The sequence below is a fragment of the Phasianus colchicus genome, chromosome 1, assembly GCF_987193195.1.
Source record: "Phasianus colchicus chromosome 1, bPhaCol1.hap1.1, whole genome shotgun sequence".
In the NCBI taxonomy this organism is placed as follows: domain Eukaryota; kingdom Metazoa; phylum Chordata; class Aves; order Galliformes; family Phasianidae; genus Phasianus; species Phasianus colchicus.
The window spans coordinates 78,863,420-78,883,281 of record NC_143436.1 but is presented as its reverse complement, the minus strand read 5'-3'; the positions used below and the strand labels follow the sequence as shown (position 1 = coordinate 78,883,281).

Below are 19,862 nucleotides of genomic sequence, written 5' to 3'. Positions count from 1 at the left end.
GAAACTCGAGTAGGAGGCAAAAAAGTGCTGCCTGTGATGGAGCCAAGGCCCATAAGGGAAACCAGGGAAGGATGCAGACACAGAGCGCTCCTCCTGCACAGCTATGACTGAGTGGCCATGGTGGGGGAAGTAGGTTACTGGTGCTGTCTCCCCTGCTCCTCTGAGCCCAGTCTGGGCTGCCCAGCAGGGGTAATTCTAGTCTGCACTGCAAAGGAAGAACACAGAGATGCTTTGGAAAGGCAGAATCTAACAGTGATCTGCACTTATAGTAGGAAAAACATCAGCAAAAATGGAAATGCTTCAAACAGTTGCATGTATCAAAGTAATTCTAAAGATCATTCGGTTCTGTGCACCGAAAGACACAGCAAAAGGTAAGATAAATCAATGAAAACCACAAAGGAACGGTAAATTACAGTGGAAAAAGCCACCCAAGCACCAAAGGAGTAAAGAAATCAGTTTCTCATGTGAAATCTCTGGAAATTACATTATGCAATTGGTACATTATGCAAAAATGTACCAACTACCAATGAGAAGACTTCCTGCGACACTGAAGATGATAACCAACCAAGTGTTTCTAAAAAGGGAAGAAACCAACCAGATGACAGTAGTCAGTCAAAACAGATCATGAGTGTTTGCACATCAATGCCCAGAGTACAAGGGTCAAAGAGGAATTTCCCAAAAACAAGGCAAAGTGAATCTTGATGGCAAGGGATCCTTCCTGCCACAAAAGGCAGCACATCAGGTAGCTTCTATAGGGTTAAAGAAGTCCCAGTGCAACATTTTTATTGCAGTAAAAAAGAACAGTTGGAAAAGAATCACGAAGAACATGTTGCTGAAGCTGGTCCGTGCTCCTCTAAATGGCAAGAAGCATCAGTGAATGAAATGTTTCTTGATTTTGAGTCAGTACAAATTGTTAAAGAAGATGCTGAAGATGATAGTGCCAGTGATCTCTCTGATTCAGAAAGGACTCCTATTCCTCCATCTCCCTGCATGCCACCAGACCTCATACTCAGAGCTGAAGAAATTGATCCAGTTTGTTTGGAACGTGTGCCCGATACAGTTTTTAAAGAGTCAGAATATTACTATCCAGACTTCCTGCCACCCTCTTTCAACTCTTTTGAAGCAAAAGGCCATCTTTGTTAATGTAGAAGGCAGATCTGAACTTTGATGAAAGCCAACTGGATTTCTTGAGAAATACAGTGATCACCTTTTGCAGCTGGAGTGGCTGCAAATGCAGACTGTACAGAATGAGAAAGCTATGGAAGCCAAAGCCAGACCACAGACTGCTCCCAACTCCATACATACCCTGAAAAGCCCTGGCAAATGCAAAGCATTGCTTAGCCCTTTGCCTAACAAACAAATGGTTCCCCAGGAAAGGGAACCATTTCAGGTCACAGGCTAAATCCATACTGGGAAGAAAGTTGACAGTTTTATTCACAGCCAGGTCACTTGAAACTATCTGAGAGAACAGGACATGCAATGTCTTCTCAGAGACAATCTGCTGAAGTAAGAAATGAACTGAAAAAAAAAAAAAAACCAACTGCAAAGCAACAGTTTCTCAATATGCAGCCATCTAAGAACAATTCTAAAATTGAAAGTGTTGGTAATATCAGACCCCCCCCAGCAAGTGCCAGCATTTTATGGTTCAGCTGCTCCCATCAAAGGCTTAAAAACATATGCCTTTGTTTGTACAAACACAAAACAGACATCATGGAAATTTAAGTGAAGAGTTGATTAGTAAATGTTGATGTTTCTTGACCGCTAGAAAGCATTTGGCCAATGCATAAGGGCTGTGTAATCTTCATAGGAAGATCCTGAGAAAATACGTTCTTGATTCATGGTTCTATGATTCTATGATCATATCCTGTATCCACAAAAGTCAAAATGAAGGTGTTTGGGAATGATTTGCTGGTTTTAAGAAAATCTCTTCAGCCGTACAGTAACATTTGTTTTGTGGAGTGTTAGATGGTCCCCAAACAAGCCCTACAAATTGGTATTGCTGTATTTCTATCGGGTCCACTGGAGGTGACATTTTCCCAGCACGTGTGATTTCAGCAAAGCAACCTGTTGCTCTTTCCAGTTTTGTTATGAATTGCTTTTCTTCACCTCAGTATTATTTCTAGATAACTTCAGCCAGAGAAAACACCTCTGAGCTCTATGGGAACTTCTCTCTTCGCCTGATCTTAGATGTATCTGCCCCAGATTTGGGGAGGGGAGGCGTTGGGGCCCCTCTATGCAGTTCCGTCTGCCTCTGGCACGGCCGAGCTCAGCTCGAAAGCCCCTCGCTCCCCGCCGCCCCCACCCCGCACCCCAAAGCCAAACCCGGCCCGGGCGCGGAGCCCCGCCGCCTGCAGCCCCCGCAGCTGCGTCCCGACCCTTCCCCGTGCGCCCCCGGCCCCCAGGCAGGGCGGGCTGCCCCGGCGGCCCCGCTGCCCCCCGTCACCCTCCTGCCCCGCTCCGCGCTCACCTCGTCCCGCCGCCGGGGCTGCTCCTGCCGCCACCAGCTCTTGCCCTTACTCCGGCGCTGGGCAGGGCGGCGGCACCATCCCCCGCCGGCCCCCCAGCTGCCGCGGCGGCACTTGCAGCCTCACGGGAACCGGCGGCGAGAGGGGAGGAGGTGCGGGGGGAGAGAAACCCCTGGCCAGGGCCCCGTCCCAGCCCTCCCCGCCGCCTCCGGCACCCGGGCCCGCTCTCACGGACCGCGCAGGCGGGGCGGGCGGCGGGGATCCGCCCGGGAGCACCCCGCTCCGCGGCACGGAGAGTGCCGGCCGTGGCAGGCCGGGCACCGCGCACAGCGAGCGGCGAGCCGGGCGCCTGAGCGCGGCTCCGCCGAGAGTTTGGCGGCGGGGCCGAGCGGAGCGGAGCGGAGCAGCGATGAGCCGGCTGCTGTCCTTGCGCCGCACGGCTCCTGGTGCTCCGCGGGTACCCCGAGTTCGGAAGTGCGCGGCGGGACGCTGCTGTGGGGAAGGAGACCGTCACCCGCTCCTTTTTCCACACCGGGGAAATGGGGTCGTCTTCCAGTTTGCACGGAAAACCTCCTTCCAGCCTTCTGCTGTGCGTTGTTCCCCGCTACCTGAACCTGATGCGGTACGGAAGGTGCCGGAGACCTGTCGCTCCGAAGTAGACAATCCTCGGCTCTGCCCGTGCCGTGCTGTGTGGTGGTGCGCACTCGTGTAACTGCACATTTTCTTTGTTCACACGAACGGGCAATTTATTTGGATCTTAAGAAAAAGAAATGCAGGAAAATAAACAATCAGTATTTACTATTACTTTTATATTACTTTTCACATCCAAAGGTCAACAGTGATTGAGACCAACTTTGTCTTTTGGGATGTTCATGCAATTTACATCTGAAGCTCATTTCTCAAGCTTACATCTGAAGCTTATATCTAAGTGTTTTTGTAGGAAATATTGGTGCACATAGCTCTTTTTTCACATTCTGGAGCCATTCTGCAGCCCAAAACCATTGGTCTGGAAGTGTTCCAAGAGCTTTAATTTTTTTTTCAGGATAACAACAACAATAATATTTTTCGAGTTTCAATGTACAGATGAGAGCACATGGTACTTCTCACCCCAGAAAGATGACAGGAGACCTTCACTTCGGAAGGAGATTTGCAAGGCCCAGCTTTAGTAAATGCCTGGTCCGTGTATTACTGCAGAGCTACCAAAGCTCTTAAAACACCTAGATATTCAAACAGCCTTGCATGAATTGGGGTGCAATTAATTTTGATAAACCATTGTGTTTATTTTCCCATTTCTTCTGTAGTACAATATATATTTTTTAAGAAATAGTTCATAATTTTTATGAGCTCTTACAGTATAATTGCATAATTATAATAAAATGACCACCTCTTCCAGATTAAAGTAATTTTTTACAGATTGCGAAGGTGAATGAATATCTTCCTTAATTCTTTTCTTGCTTAATTGGAGAGGGTTCTTGAGAAAAAGTTTACAAATGCAGAGAATTCACTACTAAGGTTAAACTAAACAGTACTCTTTTGTGGACTCGGACAGATTTCACCCTTCTAGGCAACAGTGTAAAGTGTTACTGTTTTGAATCCTAAATCAAAATGATCTCCTCTTTTAAGAAACATCAGAGATATCTTTGTACACCAAGTTTTTGGAGTCATTGCTTTCCAGGACTACACCACAGAATACCAACACTTTTTAAAGGCTGTTCTCTGGTTGTGGACCTGGAGGAGAAGAGGAAGTTGGTTACTGGGAGTAAATGCCTAGATTTAGTTATGTGGCAGAGACAGAAATGAAGGAAGAAAACAAAATCTTTAAAATGGGAAAGGATCCAGGCCAGATGTCACAGAATAACTGTGGTACCTTTCTGAACTTAATTCACAAATCTGCTGGTCAAATACTGTATTCGCTGCTGCAGCAACCCCACTTAGCCAATGGTGGAAATTATGCCATGGATTTTCTACGGCCCGGTATCTAAGACACGGTTATATCAAATAGCAAGCAACATTAAAGGTTTTATTTTTTGATTACTTGATTGCAGCTCCCCATTATCTGCTATTTTGTTATTTAGTGATAGCTTTTTTCCCTACAATAGTAGCAACAGAGCAAAAACTGCATTCACCATGAGAATGGAGAGGCAGCTAGACAAGCCCAGAGGGTCCTGACATAGGCTAGCTGGATAACTCATTGCTTCCTAGAACTTAGCTACACAAGGTAAAGTGTTTCAGAAGATTTGAGTCCACATCTCCCACTCAGCAAGGAAATAGCCTAAGCTAAGCAATGAACCAATGAAGTTCCAGAGGAACAATTACCTATGCTGTCTTTTGAAACCCATACTGCCCTTTGTTCTGCTCCACGTGGCTTAATTTAATGTGAAATTAGGTGAGAGAAAAAGAAATAAGTTCCTTAGACACAGGAAACACTACTGTTTTGAGTCTTGTGCTTGTGACAGTGAATAGTCTTTTTGACAGTATCAGTATTTCCAAGCCAGCTTCAGTAGTGACTTGACATTGAGAACTAGTTTCTGTATCCCAGCTTCTCTCTGCCTTTGCTGCGTATGCAGTATACACTTAGAATTTATCGTAACAGTATCAGGCAAAATCCATGTGTATTCTTTTTCTTATTTAATTCTCTATTATCATCTCATCATAGTACTAAACAGCATTAGTAGCTCAGTGATTCAATGCCTGTGAAAAAAGCAAACCAACAAATAGTGAGGGCCACTTCTACTTCAGAGCACCTGAGAATGATGAGAAAAGGAATAAACAGAAGTGGAGAGAACAATCAGCTGTTGGCTTCTTTAAAACTACAAGTGAAAAACACCTTTGAGTGTTTCCTGGACATACCACAAGTAGTCAAACAAGGAAAAGCCAGGAAGGATTTATTTGGAACACCAGATCTAAGAGAAAAGTGGAGGCGGCATGAGAAAAATTCCCTGGTTTCCAGTTGGTTTGATCTCATCTATTGCACTGTGGTCCTGGGGGTTTGCTCTCAAAGGCTGCTGTATTGTCAAGCAAGTTTGTCAATTTGTAGCAGGTCCTTTCTGGTAGAAAGACACCTGTGGTGTCGGTTGGGATATCCTTCAGGGAATAACAAGGGGTGTCTCACAGTACAGGGAGAGTATTCAGAAATTCAGACACTCAGAAGTAGCTGCTTTCCTCATTTTGTTTGATTGAAGGACTGGTCAGATTTCCCACTGTATGTCATCAGAGACCTGGGCTTTTTAGCAACTCAGAGACAAAGTGGGTTGGGAAAGAGGTGAGCAGCTGCTGTAAATAATGGCTAGAGATTGCTTGGAGATGGCTTGGAGCAGCATCTTAGTCACGTAGACTTATCTGTGGATTTACGTTTATAGACAGAGCAGGGAATGTGCAGATGCCATGAGTTGATGGAGAGCTGCAGAGACATGGGGAACTGGGGAGGGAGGTTGTGTGGTGATTTGAACAAGACAGGTGACAGCTTACAAGGCAGAGTACTGAGGGTTGCTCTTCACATACAGCTATTTTGTTCTTATGTTGCTGGCCCCCAGTAGGTGTGAATGAGCTATGAATGCTATATGGTAAGGTATAAAGTCAGATGGGCTAGCTTGAAAGTCTGATTTTCATTCTGGCAAAGCTTGTAGAGGATGCAGCTGTTACTTGTCGGATGGATGCTTAATGTGTTGAACCAATTGCCTGAAAAGCTGAAGTCTAAATTTGAGCCACACTATCCATGGTTGAGCCTTGTGACCAGGGCCTGGTGTGCTGAAGAGTATTATACATACAAAGCCTAAAACAGGCTCTAGTTTATTTTGTTCTCTTATACATGTTCAGGGAAGTATGGGATAGGAAGAATGACCATGTCTGCCTCATCTTCTTGTATTGTTTTCAGTGCTAATAGAAGAAGCTGAACTGATAGTTTGGAGATAGCGCTGTGAACACCAACAACCCAGAAGACTGGGGTCTTCTGTTGAACAAGCAGAACACCAAAGGGAAGGCATGCTCCTGGACCTGTCCACCCCAGAACATTCCTCATCTTTGGTTTTCATAGGAGAAAAGGATTTGTTCAAGCCTTTCTGTTGAGAATGAATTATGGGTACTTAGAAGGAACATGTGAAAGCTGAGATTTGACTGGAATTCAGAGAAAGTTTGAGCTGCTAGGCTGTGAAGAAAATGCTAGAAAAGGGCTGGGTGTAGTAGTGGAGTGTGAAACTGACATACTTTGGCTGTGTCAGTGTGCCTGTATCACTGTCTAGTGGCTGTCCCATGGAACACAAGCCCCATCACTGCAGCTAGACTTTATGGATGCACCATGTGCTCAAATAAGGAGTTCTATGTTTTTCAAGTCAAAAATTCTTCTTCTCCTGCTGAGGACGATGAAGTCTGCGTATCTGCAAACACGCAGCTCTTGGAGGACAGATGGTGTTGTTTTGGTCAGTACAGGAATGAAGAAAGGAATTGGCATTTGGTGCAGTTTCTTCTGGATGAGTAACTGCTGAAAGGACTAGATTGGTATTACAATACCCAAAATGAAATCTACTGGTCCAGCTAGGAATGAAATATAAACAAGGCAAAATGTGAATTAAAAGCTGCTAGAGTGAGATAAAAACTGGATAAAATCAGCAGCTCTGTGGACTGAGGACAATCCAATAACAACTCCAGCCCAGCTCCATAAATGTTATTGAACAAGTCTCATGAAGGTGTGTCCTATGTGAATTAGCCTTAAACAAAGAGGACTAAAAATCTTAAGCCTGTTCCTTCTTGTTCCCTGCTGTCTTGGTTTAAAAAGTTGAAAAGTCATGATTAAGTTGGCTGAATTTGTTATTTAATATGTTTTATTTAGTTTGTATCTGTGATTTTTAAAATATTTATCATATTTCTAAATAATGGTGACTGTTTTCATAGAAATTGGAGATGGAAGAGACCCAGTAAGTTCATAGCCAGTCCATCTCCCCTGCTGCCACACTGAATTACTCTGTATGTACGTTTTCCAGGACCACCTTCAAACTCATTTTGAAATGTTCTACTTCCTTGGAGGAGTGGGCATATCTGTGTTCCATGTGCACAGATCTGAAAATAACCTGAGATGTCCATTCTCGTCTACTTATTTTCCTCTTCATGCTCTTTGTTCTCATATTCCTTTTTCAGGGCAGGGCTACTCTGCCAGATAAAAGCAGCCTAAGCAATATCATTTGAGCAGTTATTTGTTGAGCAGCCTTGGAATAGCCTGCCCTGGGGAGTATGAAAAAAGAAAACAAAAACTCCAAGGTATTTGCTGAATACCAAAGCAGAAGCACACAGAGAGCATTACCCCTCTATTAATCCTAGCCAAGCACACTTTCCTGAAGATCTTATATTGCTGTGACTTTTCTGCAACAAATTTTGTATTAAAAATGTGATTTATAATTGATGCAGCTCCTTTGTTTATCACTCTGCTTGCATTTTTTTTTTTATCTATAGGTCACATTTGGCCTACTGGGGGCAGCTTATTGAGCTAGCTGTTTTCCTTCATGACAGAGTTATCTTGTGCTTCAGGAGCTAGCCATGGATGAAACAACAGTTTCATGTCCACATTTTATGATTGCAAAGAAAACTTTCCAGATGCAAAGTAGCTGAATGAGCTTCCTGCTCAAAATAAAAATTCTGAGAGGGAGGACTTGTTTTCCACATTTCACCTCCATAGCCTGTTAAGAACTATTTAGAAATCACCCTGGTGAACAGTATTTCTGTTTGCTCACAAATGAAAAGAGACACTTAGCATGAAAAGGCAGGCCACTGAGGACAAAGCTTCCCCATGTTTGTACACTGATCTGAAGGCTACATTTACTGGAGTTTGGCCGCCTGCTTTTTCTTTCCAGGTTCCTCCTACATGCTCTTTATTTCCTCAAACTTTTGTTGTTATTTTTTTCTTCAGATATTAATTCTCTCACTGTCTTCACTTATTTTCACATATTTATTTCTTCTTTAAATTTCCAAAGTTTGGTTCAGGAGAGTAACAGAAAAAACTTGCATGCACTGCCCAGTCATTTGCCTTAGACTGAAGCACAGGGGCAGCACATCTCCCTGACGTGATAGTGACCAGTAAGTCCACAGGTCTGTAAAATGTTATACCCTTTGTGCTAGGCTGTAGTTACTGAAAGTATAGTGTTGGGATGGAGAATTATCACATCTAACTTCAAAGGAGGCTTCCAAATACCCCTCAGCACTGACAACCCAAGGAAAAGTTGTATGTCAGGATTAAAGACAAACATGCAACCACACTGAAATTAGAAGATTTTGAAATTACAGCTGGATAGTTTAAGAATATGGTGTTCTTTGTGTTGTGTTCTCCCAGTGATTTACGATATACGAGAAATGCTCCAAAAGATTATTTTATTATGTTGTCCCATGAATTCAGAGGTGGATGTTGGTGATATGGCAGCAGAGAAAATGAATAGCTATGTCAAAAAAACAGTGTTTGATAACTGAGAATTTGCTCTATCAAATAAGGTTATTGTGCTCTTTGTATCTGCTGTAGTTTCCACAGAAATAAACAGAAGACATTACTTTTGGAGTGACCTATGTAGAGCTCCTTTCGGAGGACCTCTATGTATGCATTCAAAAATCTAAAAGTCAAAATTGAACCTTAATTGCTCATTTACTGAGAAGAAGCCTCCTGATCTTCCCTTAATTTCTGATCTTCCTGATCTCCTGCTGCACTTCTGTTAAGAAAGCATGTCTCTGAGGTGCTTTATTGTCGCCAGGTCTCTAGCCACAGTCACACAGGCTTACTTTTCAGAATTCTTCTCCCAGCTTCCTTCTTTTGTAATTTCTGTTCCATCATAATTTTCTACATAGTATCTGCACCAAAACTGTAGTATTTCTGCAAATTTACACTTTGAAAAATAAACAGCCTTCTAAGAATAGTAGAATCTTAATTAGCTCACAAGTAAAAAAAGAAAATTAAAATGCTGATTATTTAAGAAGTAAATTCTTTTTATATAATTGCAAGTATGAACAGATTTTGACAGATTGTCTTGGGTGTGATATGGGCTTTGTGTTTGGTTTTCGTCAGTTCAGGTATTATCTGCCTGGATAAACATTAACTGGGAGATGGATATTAAATACAGCTGCTATCATGGTTAATTATTTATGATGATTACGGTTAATAGCTACTTTTTCCTACAATCTATTTGAAGTGAAAGTTTTTACTGTAGAAAAGGTTGAATGCTAATGCACTTTTCTATATAAATTACAGATATCTACCTTTGTACAAAATGGTTGATGTCTCCTGTTGTTCTCTAACATTGATAGTCAGATGAAGAACTGTCAGAGTGAACTGTGATCTGTAATGCGGATCTTTTCAGATATTCAAGGTATAACATGTAACAGAAGGTAACTGAAGAAGATAAGAAATCCACATACATTGGCATTTGAACATGTATTCACTATGGAATTCATTCATGGACTCATTCATTCCTCTATGGAATTCACATTCAGAAATGGACAGCCACAGATATCCATTTCCTCGTGTTTATCAACAAACACCTAAATGGAGAAAAATACGGCATTTATTGGAATTTGAATTTAAACTGATTCAAACTTGAAATCAAGTAAATTTGATTAATATTTTTGATGAACTATTGTTGAAATTGTTGAAAATTATCAACAATTGCTAGTACAATCTCCTGCAATGAAAATATTTTCAATTCAAATCTACATTTTATTATTTTTATACTTGATTTTATTTATTTACTTGATAGACAGAACTTTTATTCCGAACCCCATTACAGAAGAGGTCAAAATACTCATTTGCAATTCTTTCTCCTGTCTTTATAATTTCCCACCCTCTAAATTTATGTCTTTATTACAGTACTGTTTTATCATCAATCGTAATGAAAATCTCATTAACCACCTCTCTTTTCCGGTGAAATGGCCACACAAATGGTTCAGCCATTACAGAATAAATCTGGTCATTAAAGAAAGGAAATAATTAATCTTGTCTTTGTGCCACAGCTACTAATGAGATGATATAGCATTTGTAATGTACATAAGAAAGTACATTCTATTTCTTTGTTAAAACATTAAATATAATTTTGAATGTTGTTATAATATTGCAACTACGTTTTGTTACATAATTCTCTGCTATCACTTAGAATATACTTCTTGGCCAGAGAGAGTCTTCAGGTTTTTATATACAAGAACACAGAATTTTTGGAGTGTTTTTTAAATACTCATTTATTGCTCAATATTTACATCTGAGAGGCAAGTGAAGAATATTATCACATTTAGCTCAATTAAGGAAGTATTTGTTTTCTTGGAAAGTTCTTTACTTCAAAGACCAACTTAGTTGAATTTTGCCTCTTTTTGTAAATAGAATGCAACTGATTTGAATTAATATTCATATTCAGTGTTGTTGAAATTAGTTTCAGCTAGTTACAAGAATGAGTAACTCCACAAAGTCTCTCTGCTGTTAGGCAGTGATTTATTAGACAGATCGTTAGCGCTGGATATTTGAAAACCATTTTCCATCTTACCAACTGTGACATGGTCTAATGTTGGTAGGATTTTGTTTACTTCGTTTTCTGTTAGTGACTGGCCAGTTTAACTTACTGATTTCATAGCCCCACCCACTTCTCTGCTTGATATCTGATTTGACAAGTAGGTCACTATTGAAATAGTGTAGGGGTTAACCCCTTAAATAAGGGTTAAGACAGACCTATTATTGTGGCACAAATCATTCTGGATGTTTAACATCCAGAAAAAGGGCCAGACAAGATACACAGATTAACATTATGTATCACAAAGCATTCTGGTCCATTCCTTTCATGGTATACCAGACTTACCTACTTCAGTGTCTGTAGCTAAGACTGTGGCTTCAAAATCTTCCTAGTACAGTCATAAAGTTAAGACATTCTTACTTTTCTCCCTTGGCCCCAAACACCAAATCACATTCCCATTCACTCCTTTTGGTGCTTAAGTACGCTTATGGGGATAGACAAGGAATTCATCTGAATAAAGAAGCCCAATTAAACTCTTTTTAAGAATTATTATTATTATTATTTTATTTTAATCCTGTTCCCTGTACAGCTAGCCCTTGCACTGCAGTTCTGAGAAAGCTTCTGTAAGGGCCTTTCAGTTTGAAAGGCTCATACTCGTTGTATAATTAAGTTTCAATCAGACATTAATTCATGTTTTCACTTCTCAGTGCTCAGCTTGGATTTCTAGGAATTTGATTAAAATACTAATCTAAATGCAATTATAATCTAATTATTTATTACACATTTTCAAGTCTGAAAATACAGCAAACACTTTACACTTATTTGTTATAACAAAGGGTCAGCAGTCAGTATTATCACTTGTTTTCTGAACTGGGATGATTGAATAACACTACTCAGAGATGATGTCTCACTTAGTATTCTGGAGTCTTAATATTATATTTCCACCTTTTTTTTATACTGATCATCTGATAATCTCCTATCAGTAGTTGCTGCAACTGCTTTCACCATTCGCCTTCTCTTCTAATCTTTTATCACTACGCTTGCTTTGCCTTGTTTGCTTTTCTAAGAAGCACTTGCCACTCTCAGAAAGTATTGTAACAATTTTTTAACTTCCCCAGAACTCAATTGATTTTGTTTGTAGGTTGAAATAAAATCATAATTCATCATCTTGTAAGGTAGAAGGCAACATTTGGCGGTATAGCTTTGTGTTAGTAACATTTTTCAAATTTATTTTTTCTTCTGCTTGTTTATGATGGCAAAAATGAGCGTTTTACACAATCACAAAGATTTTTGTCTTTGTGGGTGTTTGTTGTGGTTGCTCATTTTGTTTATTTTATTCTTCATTTTTTAGAAGTACTTATCTAGTACAAGAGGACTTACGCTGATTACAACTGGTTTTGATTCAGCTACCAATTGTTTTTCTTTCAACTTCTTGTTGAGTCTAGTAGACTTGGAGATGCCACAGGAAGACTGAAACTCTGACACATCCACATCCTGAAAGCTGTCCTCAGCTCTGATCTCTCCCACTGAAAATCAGATCTAGTGGAACTAGGAGGAGCACAAAATAGAAGTAAGAATAATCAGTAGACTGGCATTATTTCATTAAGGAGAGACTAGACAGACTGTTCACTTTGTTTTCAGGGGACAAAACTATGAATGGATTCAAAAATGGGATTACACAATCTCATGAAAGAAAGCTCCACAAAGGACTGATCTGGATTGTGAGGAGAACTTGAACTGGTGGAAAGAACTGAATAACATTTGGACTATTTTCATATTCCTTCCCTAAACATTTATCACTGGCTTATAGAGACAGTATACTGCCTTCTTAAGTGGGCCTATAGCACAGCTGAACATGGGTGTTCTTATACGCTTTGGAAGTTTGGGATAGGGGAGGGAGAGGTAGATGAGCAAGAGTAGAGTGCATGAGGATATGAGGCCAATTCATCAATAAGAAAGTTCTGACTCCTAGTTGACTTCTTACCTGGGAAGAGAGACAAAGAGATGAGGGCCTTTTCCTCTCTTCACCCTGTATTTTCAAGTGACTCAGCCTGAAGTTTTCACAGTGTGAAGCTGCTGTTTCATCTTATTTCTTGGGTCTTCATTCTCTTTATGTCCCCTAAGCTTGGGCAAATGGTCGGCTTTTTTTCAGACTTTAAAATATGATCACCATACAGGTGCATATGTAACATGTTCATAGCCATCTCTATTCCTATTCAAGCCTCTTTCACAGCTTTCATAGCCCTGCAACACTCCCTAAATCAAATATTAAAATCATAGATTCATAGAATCATTTAGGTTGAAAAAGACTCATAAGATCACTAAATCCAACCACCAATCACCACTAAATCACCACTAAATCACGTCTCTTGAATACCTTCAGGTATGTGGACTCCTTAATTACCTTGGGCAGCCTGTTTCAATGCCTATCCATATGTTCCACAAAGAAATTCTGCCTGATGTGCAATCCAAACTTCCCTTGGCAAAAGTTGAGGCTGTCGCCTTGTGTCATGTTACTTGTCACCTCACTACAATCTCCTTTCAAGTTGCTCCTTTTTTTTCAGACTACACTGCTCCATTTTCCTCAGCTAATCCTCATGTGTCTTATTTTCTAGTCCCTTCACCAGCTTCACTGCTCTTCTCTGAATGTGTTCCAGCAATTCAAACCTTTCTTGTAGTGAAGGGCCCAAAACTGTGCACTGTGCTTGCGGGGCAGTCTTGACAGTGCTGAGTACAGAGGGTCAATCACCTTGCTAGTCCTGCTGGCCACATACTTCTGATACAAGCCTGGATGCCATTGGACTTCTTGGCCCCCTGGACACACTGCTTGTTCATGTTCAGCAGGCTGTCAACTGGTACCCCCAGGTCCTTTTCTGCCAGTCAACTTTTCAGCCACTCTTCCCCAAACCTCAGAGGCAAGATATCAAATATCTCCTGCCTTGAAGAAAACCTTCGACATTCCAAACAATATCTATTGTCACAGTAAGTGCTTTAGAAATTGAATTTCTTCTGCAGGCAGCTTTTTCTCTCTTTTAGACATCATATTTCTTATTAGAGACCAGCTACTTTAATGTTGCTAATGAGTTCCCCTTGCTGTGCACCTAATGTATAAACAAAGGTCTTTTTGCACAAAACAAAGGCAAGTTATCATCTTTGATCAGATTGTTTGGATCAGGTTCAGCTGACAACTACAGACTTGTTTTTCCACCCCTATGCATTTTCAAAATGCTGCAAATCCCTTATGCTTGTGGGATTTCTTGTTTGTTTGCTTGGGTTTCTTCAGAGGTTAACTTCTCCAAAGATAGTGGGGAAAAGAGAGGAATGCAGTCCATTTCCCAGATCCCAAGGAACAAAAGGATGTTTGTTGCTGGCAGAATATGACTGTTAAGAAACAGCCTGGATGCCGTCAAGCAAAAAGCATAAGGGCTGTGAAGTCAAAGAGTGTATCCACAGGAAAACAGTGAGGCTGAAGCAGTTAGGCCATTGAGCATATGGTGCACATGTGAAATAGATCTTCAAGATCAAAGGTTAAAAGCTATTTTTTAACTCATGTAAGCAGTTCTTTTGTGCTTCCACAGTGCCTTTTGTCTATGGATTCTAAAGCACTTTTGTAGCTTGGGGAACCATTACCTTATCTAGCAATCAGGCACACTAACATGTAGAAAGTTGAGGTGCAAAGCCAAACCATGCAATCAGAAATTAAGTGTTGGTGGCAGTGGAGACTGTTCCTTTCTCTGTAGATCTTACAGCATCAAGAATTTCATTTTTAAAAGAGCTAAATACTTTGCAGTTAGCATATTAATTAACAGGCTAATCGCTCCTATAGCCAAGAAAGACCCACCAAAATGTGACGTTGTAATGAACTAAATATGATTTCCCAGGCTAGAAAAGTATCATTATTCCCATTTTAGAGATGAGATATTCAACAAACAGTCTTGTGTTCCAGTGAATGAACATTTGCAACAATTATTATGTGTGCACAGCTTTACTCTGTCCACATTTCTAAGAGTACAAATACCAAAACACATGCAGTCATTCAGTGCAGCAAAATTTTTGTTTAAAATCTGGGCCTTACTGCCCTTATTGACTCCCAGAGCCATAGGTATTAAATCTCCAGGTGGGATTTAGTGTATTACCATACTGATGCAGCCAGTACAAAAGACATTATTTACTGGTTACAGAGCCTGACGACAGAAAGCCAGTCGTATTTTGTCCAATGTATTAAACATCAGAGCTCAAAGTTCAAATTCAATTTATGTTGTTAAGAGCTTACATATTTCTTCTCTTGCCCTTCTCAGACAGGAATGAAACTTGAAATAGCATGGTATACCATAAGGGTACATTGGATTGTTCTTGCAGTATTTCAGATCCTGGGGCTGAAATATGAACTGATTGTTTCTTTGAAAGAGAAAGTCTGAATAACACCTAGAGTACCAGATTGACCTATGGGAAAGGCACGATGGAATGAATTAGTTTTGCCAATGTCTGATTTTAAATAAACCACACTAAACCCAAGCAGATGTTTGGAAAATAAGCAAAGTTACTGGCAAAGGTGCTAATAAAAACTATGTTAGAAGCATGTGTAATTTGCAGTATCTGAGTGGGTATTAGTGATGTGAAAAATAGAAAAGTTTTACTGAGGAGTCTTAAGTCTTTCTTTTCCTATGAAGGGCTGATTTTGAAGTAGCTGTTCTCTAAGAGGCATGATTTTCAGCATATAGAACACAGTGAAAAAAAATCAGTGGGAAATAGTCTATGGGAAAAAAGATTGGGAATATTTGAAGTATTGTTACACTGATTTGGAAAACTACTTTTTCCATTAGAGAGTCTGAGCATTTTAAAACCAAAACATGTAGATACTAAAAAAGATTTTCAACATGTAAAGCAAGGATTTATTTTGAAAACATTAACTTCAACTATCATTACTGCATTTTTTTCCCCCAGACTTTTACAAAGTCAATTTATGAAAAGCTGCTCTTTCTCACTACCAGAGTTAGTTTCAGAGAATTAGCTTTTTCTAATAAACAATGTTACTTCAGAAAATTCATAACCAGTTTTAAGAAGAGCACCTGGCAGCACATGCTGCTTGTCAGTAATAAAACATATCATCACCTGGTGGTAGCTAGCTTTTTGTTAATTGCTATCTAAAGGTACAAGTCAGCAAGACTAGCACTGAAAAAGAAAAAAAAAAAGTGCTGATGCAGGCATCCTGAGATCCTGAGTAGGAGACTTGACCATGTGTGATGAAGAGGAAATAGCATTAAGGTTTTATTTTGCAGCAGGAGCTGGAAATTTTGGAGAAATCAATTAGCAACATGGGTGTACAGACAAGGAAGCGCGCTCCTCATGGCTGCAAATGAAACAAGAAAGGCAATCTATTTCTATTCTGCCCTCAGCAGAGTGAAGTTTTAAAGTTCTTGACCAGTTTAGTAAGCTGATTTCTAATGCCTACTGACAGCTTCCTGGCACATTCCAGTAGCTTTTTCTGCACTGTTATGCCTATACAATTTATTTCCTTAGGTGGCTGAGAACTGAAAAGCAACAGAAGGATTACTATGGAAAATCTATTAATACTGCTGTGTACTGGCTGCATGTGTACTATGGTCTAGTATTCAGGAGCCATGGAGATGCCAATGGCTGGCTTAAGAGATGCAGTATTAATCAAAGATTAATTATTCTTGTTGGGATGGGTGACAAGCACTGATATTTGTTCCAGATAGTACAAAAGGATATTCTGACAAGAAAATAGGATACTTACACCAATAAATCAATCCTTCCTTTAACCCATTTATTCCAGATTGCCACTTTTAAGCTTTTGCCTTGACTTGTTCCCTCCACTGGGCCCTCGCAAATCATAGGCTACTCATATTCTAACCCACTTGTTGCATTGGTCGAGATGAGTTTTTGATGAATTGGCAAATACAAGGAAGAATGGCCTTCCAGATCAGACAGAGGAATGATTCTCAGAAGACAAAGACAGAATTGTAGAATCATGGACTTATGGAATCACAGAGTTATAAATATCCCAAGTTGAAAGGGGCCCACAAGGATCACTGGGTCCAACTCCTGGCTCCACACAGGACCACTAAAAATTCAAATTATATGTCTGAGAGTGTTATTTGCAAGCTTCAGCAGGCCTATAGAATCATAGAATAATCCACACCTCCAAGCCTTCCTCCATGCCTTCAATTAAATTGCTTAACAGAGTTTTAGTTCTCTCATGGCACGGGGTGACAGTACTTCTCTACTTCCCTTCAGAATTTTTCACATGGTACACTGATGCTTAGAATTCAGGCACCTGAATGACATGATAGCTCCAGTCACAATTTCTGTATCTGTCCTGATACACACCCTAGTGCTTATGAAGTCAATAACATTTTTACTGATGTCTTCCTGTAATGTTAGTTTTCTAAGTGCTTCTCCAACTCTTCTTTGGAAGTTCTCCACTGTTTCAGGCTTCTCAGTTGCTTACAAGTTTAACTTATGCAAGATTATAAATCAGATTGCAGGTAGTGGTAACAGACATTTTACTTTTTTCCTATTTTTAAATGCAGAAAATGAGCTCCTTGGAATTTAGAGCTAGTCAGCAGCCCTTTGATTCTCTTCAAACTGTTTGTCTGTAGGCAGCGCATAGCAAACATTTGCTATGGTTTGTCTCAGATATTTCAGTAGTGAGCTGCTGCTACCTAGAATAAATATGACACATACAGAATTAGACAGGACTTCTCACTGCTCCATCACTGAAGGCAACTTACTTAATCTTTCCTATTGCAGTTTTCCTATTGCAGAGTCATTCACAGGATGTTTTTTTCCATCCCAAAGTGTCCTGGGACAACAGTAGAAGATAATTGCAGGCCACATCTCAGTTCAAAAATCCTAATTATTTATTTTCATGTGGGGTTAAGATGCAAGAGAGAAGACCTAAAGGTGAGGTCCAATGACACAAGTGACTTGAATTTACTCTCACCAGGCATATTGTAGAGGTGCCGATTATACTTTTTCTATGACATAAAGGCTGCAAATTTCTCCTTTGGTTTTTAAATAAAGGAATTTAATTTAGTTTCCAAAAGCAAAAACAGAATAAAATTATCTTAGTATTTTAGTAATTTTTTCCTTATAGAACAAGCTGTTCCACTATAAATAGGTTGCTCCAAAAGTAATGTTGCCTATTACCATGGAAACTACAACAGATACAATGAGCATGGCAACAGTTCAATAGAGCAAACTGTCAGTGTTTTGTAACTCTATTTTTCAACACTGAGAAGGATAAGGGATGAAGCTGTGATGTTTCTCTTGGTTCTCAGCACAGCTCAGTCAGCACCAGTTTCAGGGCCTGTTGGATCTCCTGGTACAAAGATCCAGAATTTTGGCTCTTAACATTGATCTTTTTAAGATCAGTTAAGATTGACTCTATCACTCAGCTGCTTCATCAGTTCAGCTACCTCCAGCTGCCAAATGAAGAACAGAGTAAGTTTGATCCTTTTCAGTAATAGACAGTTTTGTTACTTGTTGGGAGAAGACCACTGGACAAGCATATCAGAATAATTGGCCTTCTCTACTTCACTGTGTGAAAGCAAAATAATTTTTTTTCTACGTTTCATTTCTACCCTCTGTGTTAGATTACTAGCTTAAAGAAAATAGATGTAAATCTTCCTCTCAAAATGCTGTGAATACATTCAGTAACAGTATTGCAATACTGAGTAATGGTGTTTTTTTCTTTTCCTGATTTTTTTCTCAGTGCTACTCTGATGGTGCTGATGCACCAAGGTCCACATTTGCCTATCTAATTCTCAGAAATTTTCTGCCAAGAGTGCCATTTGATTTTTTCACTGAGAATCTATGTGGAGAAATCATGTTATAGAATCACAAGATTGTGGAATGTGTGAGTTGAATGAATCTTTAAATCTCATCTAGTGTAACCCCCCTGCAACAAACAGAGACATCTACTGCTAGATCAGGTTGCTCAGAGCCTAGTCCAAACTGCCTCTGAATGTCTCCAAGGGCTGGGCTACAGCTGGCTTTCTGGGCTGCAAGGGCACACTGCTGTTTTTTGACCAGCTTGCCACCCACCAGTACCTCCAAGCCCTTTTTGTTAGGGCTGTGCTGCATCCTTACATGATATGATGCCTTTTTCATCATTTCACATGAACAGCATTTTGGTTGTATTTGCATTACGTGAAAGAGCTGGGAAGTTAAAGGCCCATCGTAGCTGCCTGCCACCCAGTATACTATATTTGTCAACACTGTCTAAGAATTCTACTTCAATCAGGAAATTAATTTCCATGTATGTTTTTCCTGCATATGTTTTTCAAGTCTCTTGTGCAAATTCAGTTCTGGGCATTTTTTTCTTTTCATATTAACGGGGCTAAGCCCATGGAGTGCCCAATGACTTCTGCTTCTGAGACAGAGACCAAAGCCTGGTGAGATCAGCATAAGGACTGTTATTTTACTTCAAGTTGTTCATGTATGTACAGTGAAAGGCAAAAAAATAAAAACATCTTCCTACTCTAATGAAAGCAACGACAGCAATGATCCAAGTTATACTGATGGTTTTCTTCCAGAATATTTTGTATTCTTGGAGCACACAAGACTGGGAGGGTAGGGCACTTCCTCTCCCTATTATTTGCTTGATTTGTTTGAGGTGCATGCGAAAAGGAGAAGGAAGGAAAATGATTGGGACTTTAAAGTACCTTTCAGATATTTTTAAGGCAAAATTTTCAGTTAATGTTGCATGCACAGCCAGAGAATTAATGTACGCTAAGAAAAAAAAAATCTAAGAAAAGCTCAGTATATAAAACCAATAAATAAGCATGGCTATGTATCCAAAACTGTAAGACGAGCGTGCCTCAGTTTACCTCCTAAAATATACACAGAGAACTAAAATTAACTGCTAAAAATCCATAATAACACGAATATTTGTTCCATTATGACTGAG

General features: G+C 40.1%; 2 protein-coding genes and 1 long non-coding RNA gene across 3 annotated transcripts in view; 1 reads left to right on the top strand and 2 right to left on the bottom strand.

Moving 5' to 3' along the window:
- The window catches only part of CASR (calcium sensing receptor), a 70,060-nt gene extending 67,344 nt beyond the window's left edge, over window positions 1-2,716 (bottom strand). The window contains exon 1 of the mRNA XM_090148722.1: window positions 2,468-2,716. The gene's annotated coding sequence lies outside the window, so the exon portion shown is untranslated. The remainder of the gene's footprint in view (window positions 1-2,467) is intronic.
- Window positions 290-2,286, top strand: LOC116239993 (protein FAM217B-like). Its single transcript, XM_090139762.1, has 4 exons — window positions 290-371; window positions 905-1,032; window positions 1,193-1,390; window positions 1,570-2,286. Exons 1-4 carry the CDS (start codon window positions 290-292, stop codon window positions 1,720-1,722), a joined length of 561 nt encoding a protein of 186 aa, XP_089995888.1. The 3' UTR covers window positions 1,723-2,286.
- A 152-nt stretch (window positions 2,717-2,868) lies between the features above and the next one.
- Window positions 2,869-19,862, bottom strand: part of LOC116239990 (uncharacterized) — an 18,361-nt gene continuing 1,367 nt past the window's right edge. Inside the window, exons 2-4 of the long non-coding RNA XR_004169203.2 lie at window positions 12,308-12,475; window positions 9,693-9,825; window positions 2,869-3,221 (exon numbers count right to left, since the gene is read on the bottom strand). This is a non-coding gene — a long non-coding RNA (uncharacterized LOC116239990). The remainder of the gene's footprint in view (window positions 3,222-9,692; window positions 9,826-12,307; window positions 12,476-19,862) is intronic.

What these genes read in the sequence shown, in the direction of transcription:
- LOC116239993 (XM_090139762.1), top strand. Translation starts at nt 290, where the DNA reads ATGGAAATGCTTCAAACAGTTGCATGTATCAAAGTAATTCTAAAGATC. An exon ending in GAGCTGAAGAAATTGATCCA is followed by an intron (nt 1,033 to 1,192) that starts GTTTGTTTGGAA and finishes GGATTTCTTGAG; the next exon opens with AAATACAGTGATCACCTTTT. An exon ending in AGGAAAGGGAACCATTTCAG is followed by an intron (nt 1,391 to 1,569) that starts GTCACAGGCTAA and finishes CTCAATATGCAG; the next exon opens with CCATCTAAGAACAATTCTAA.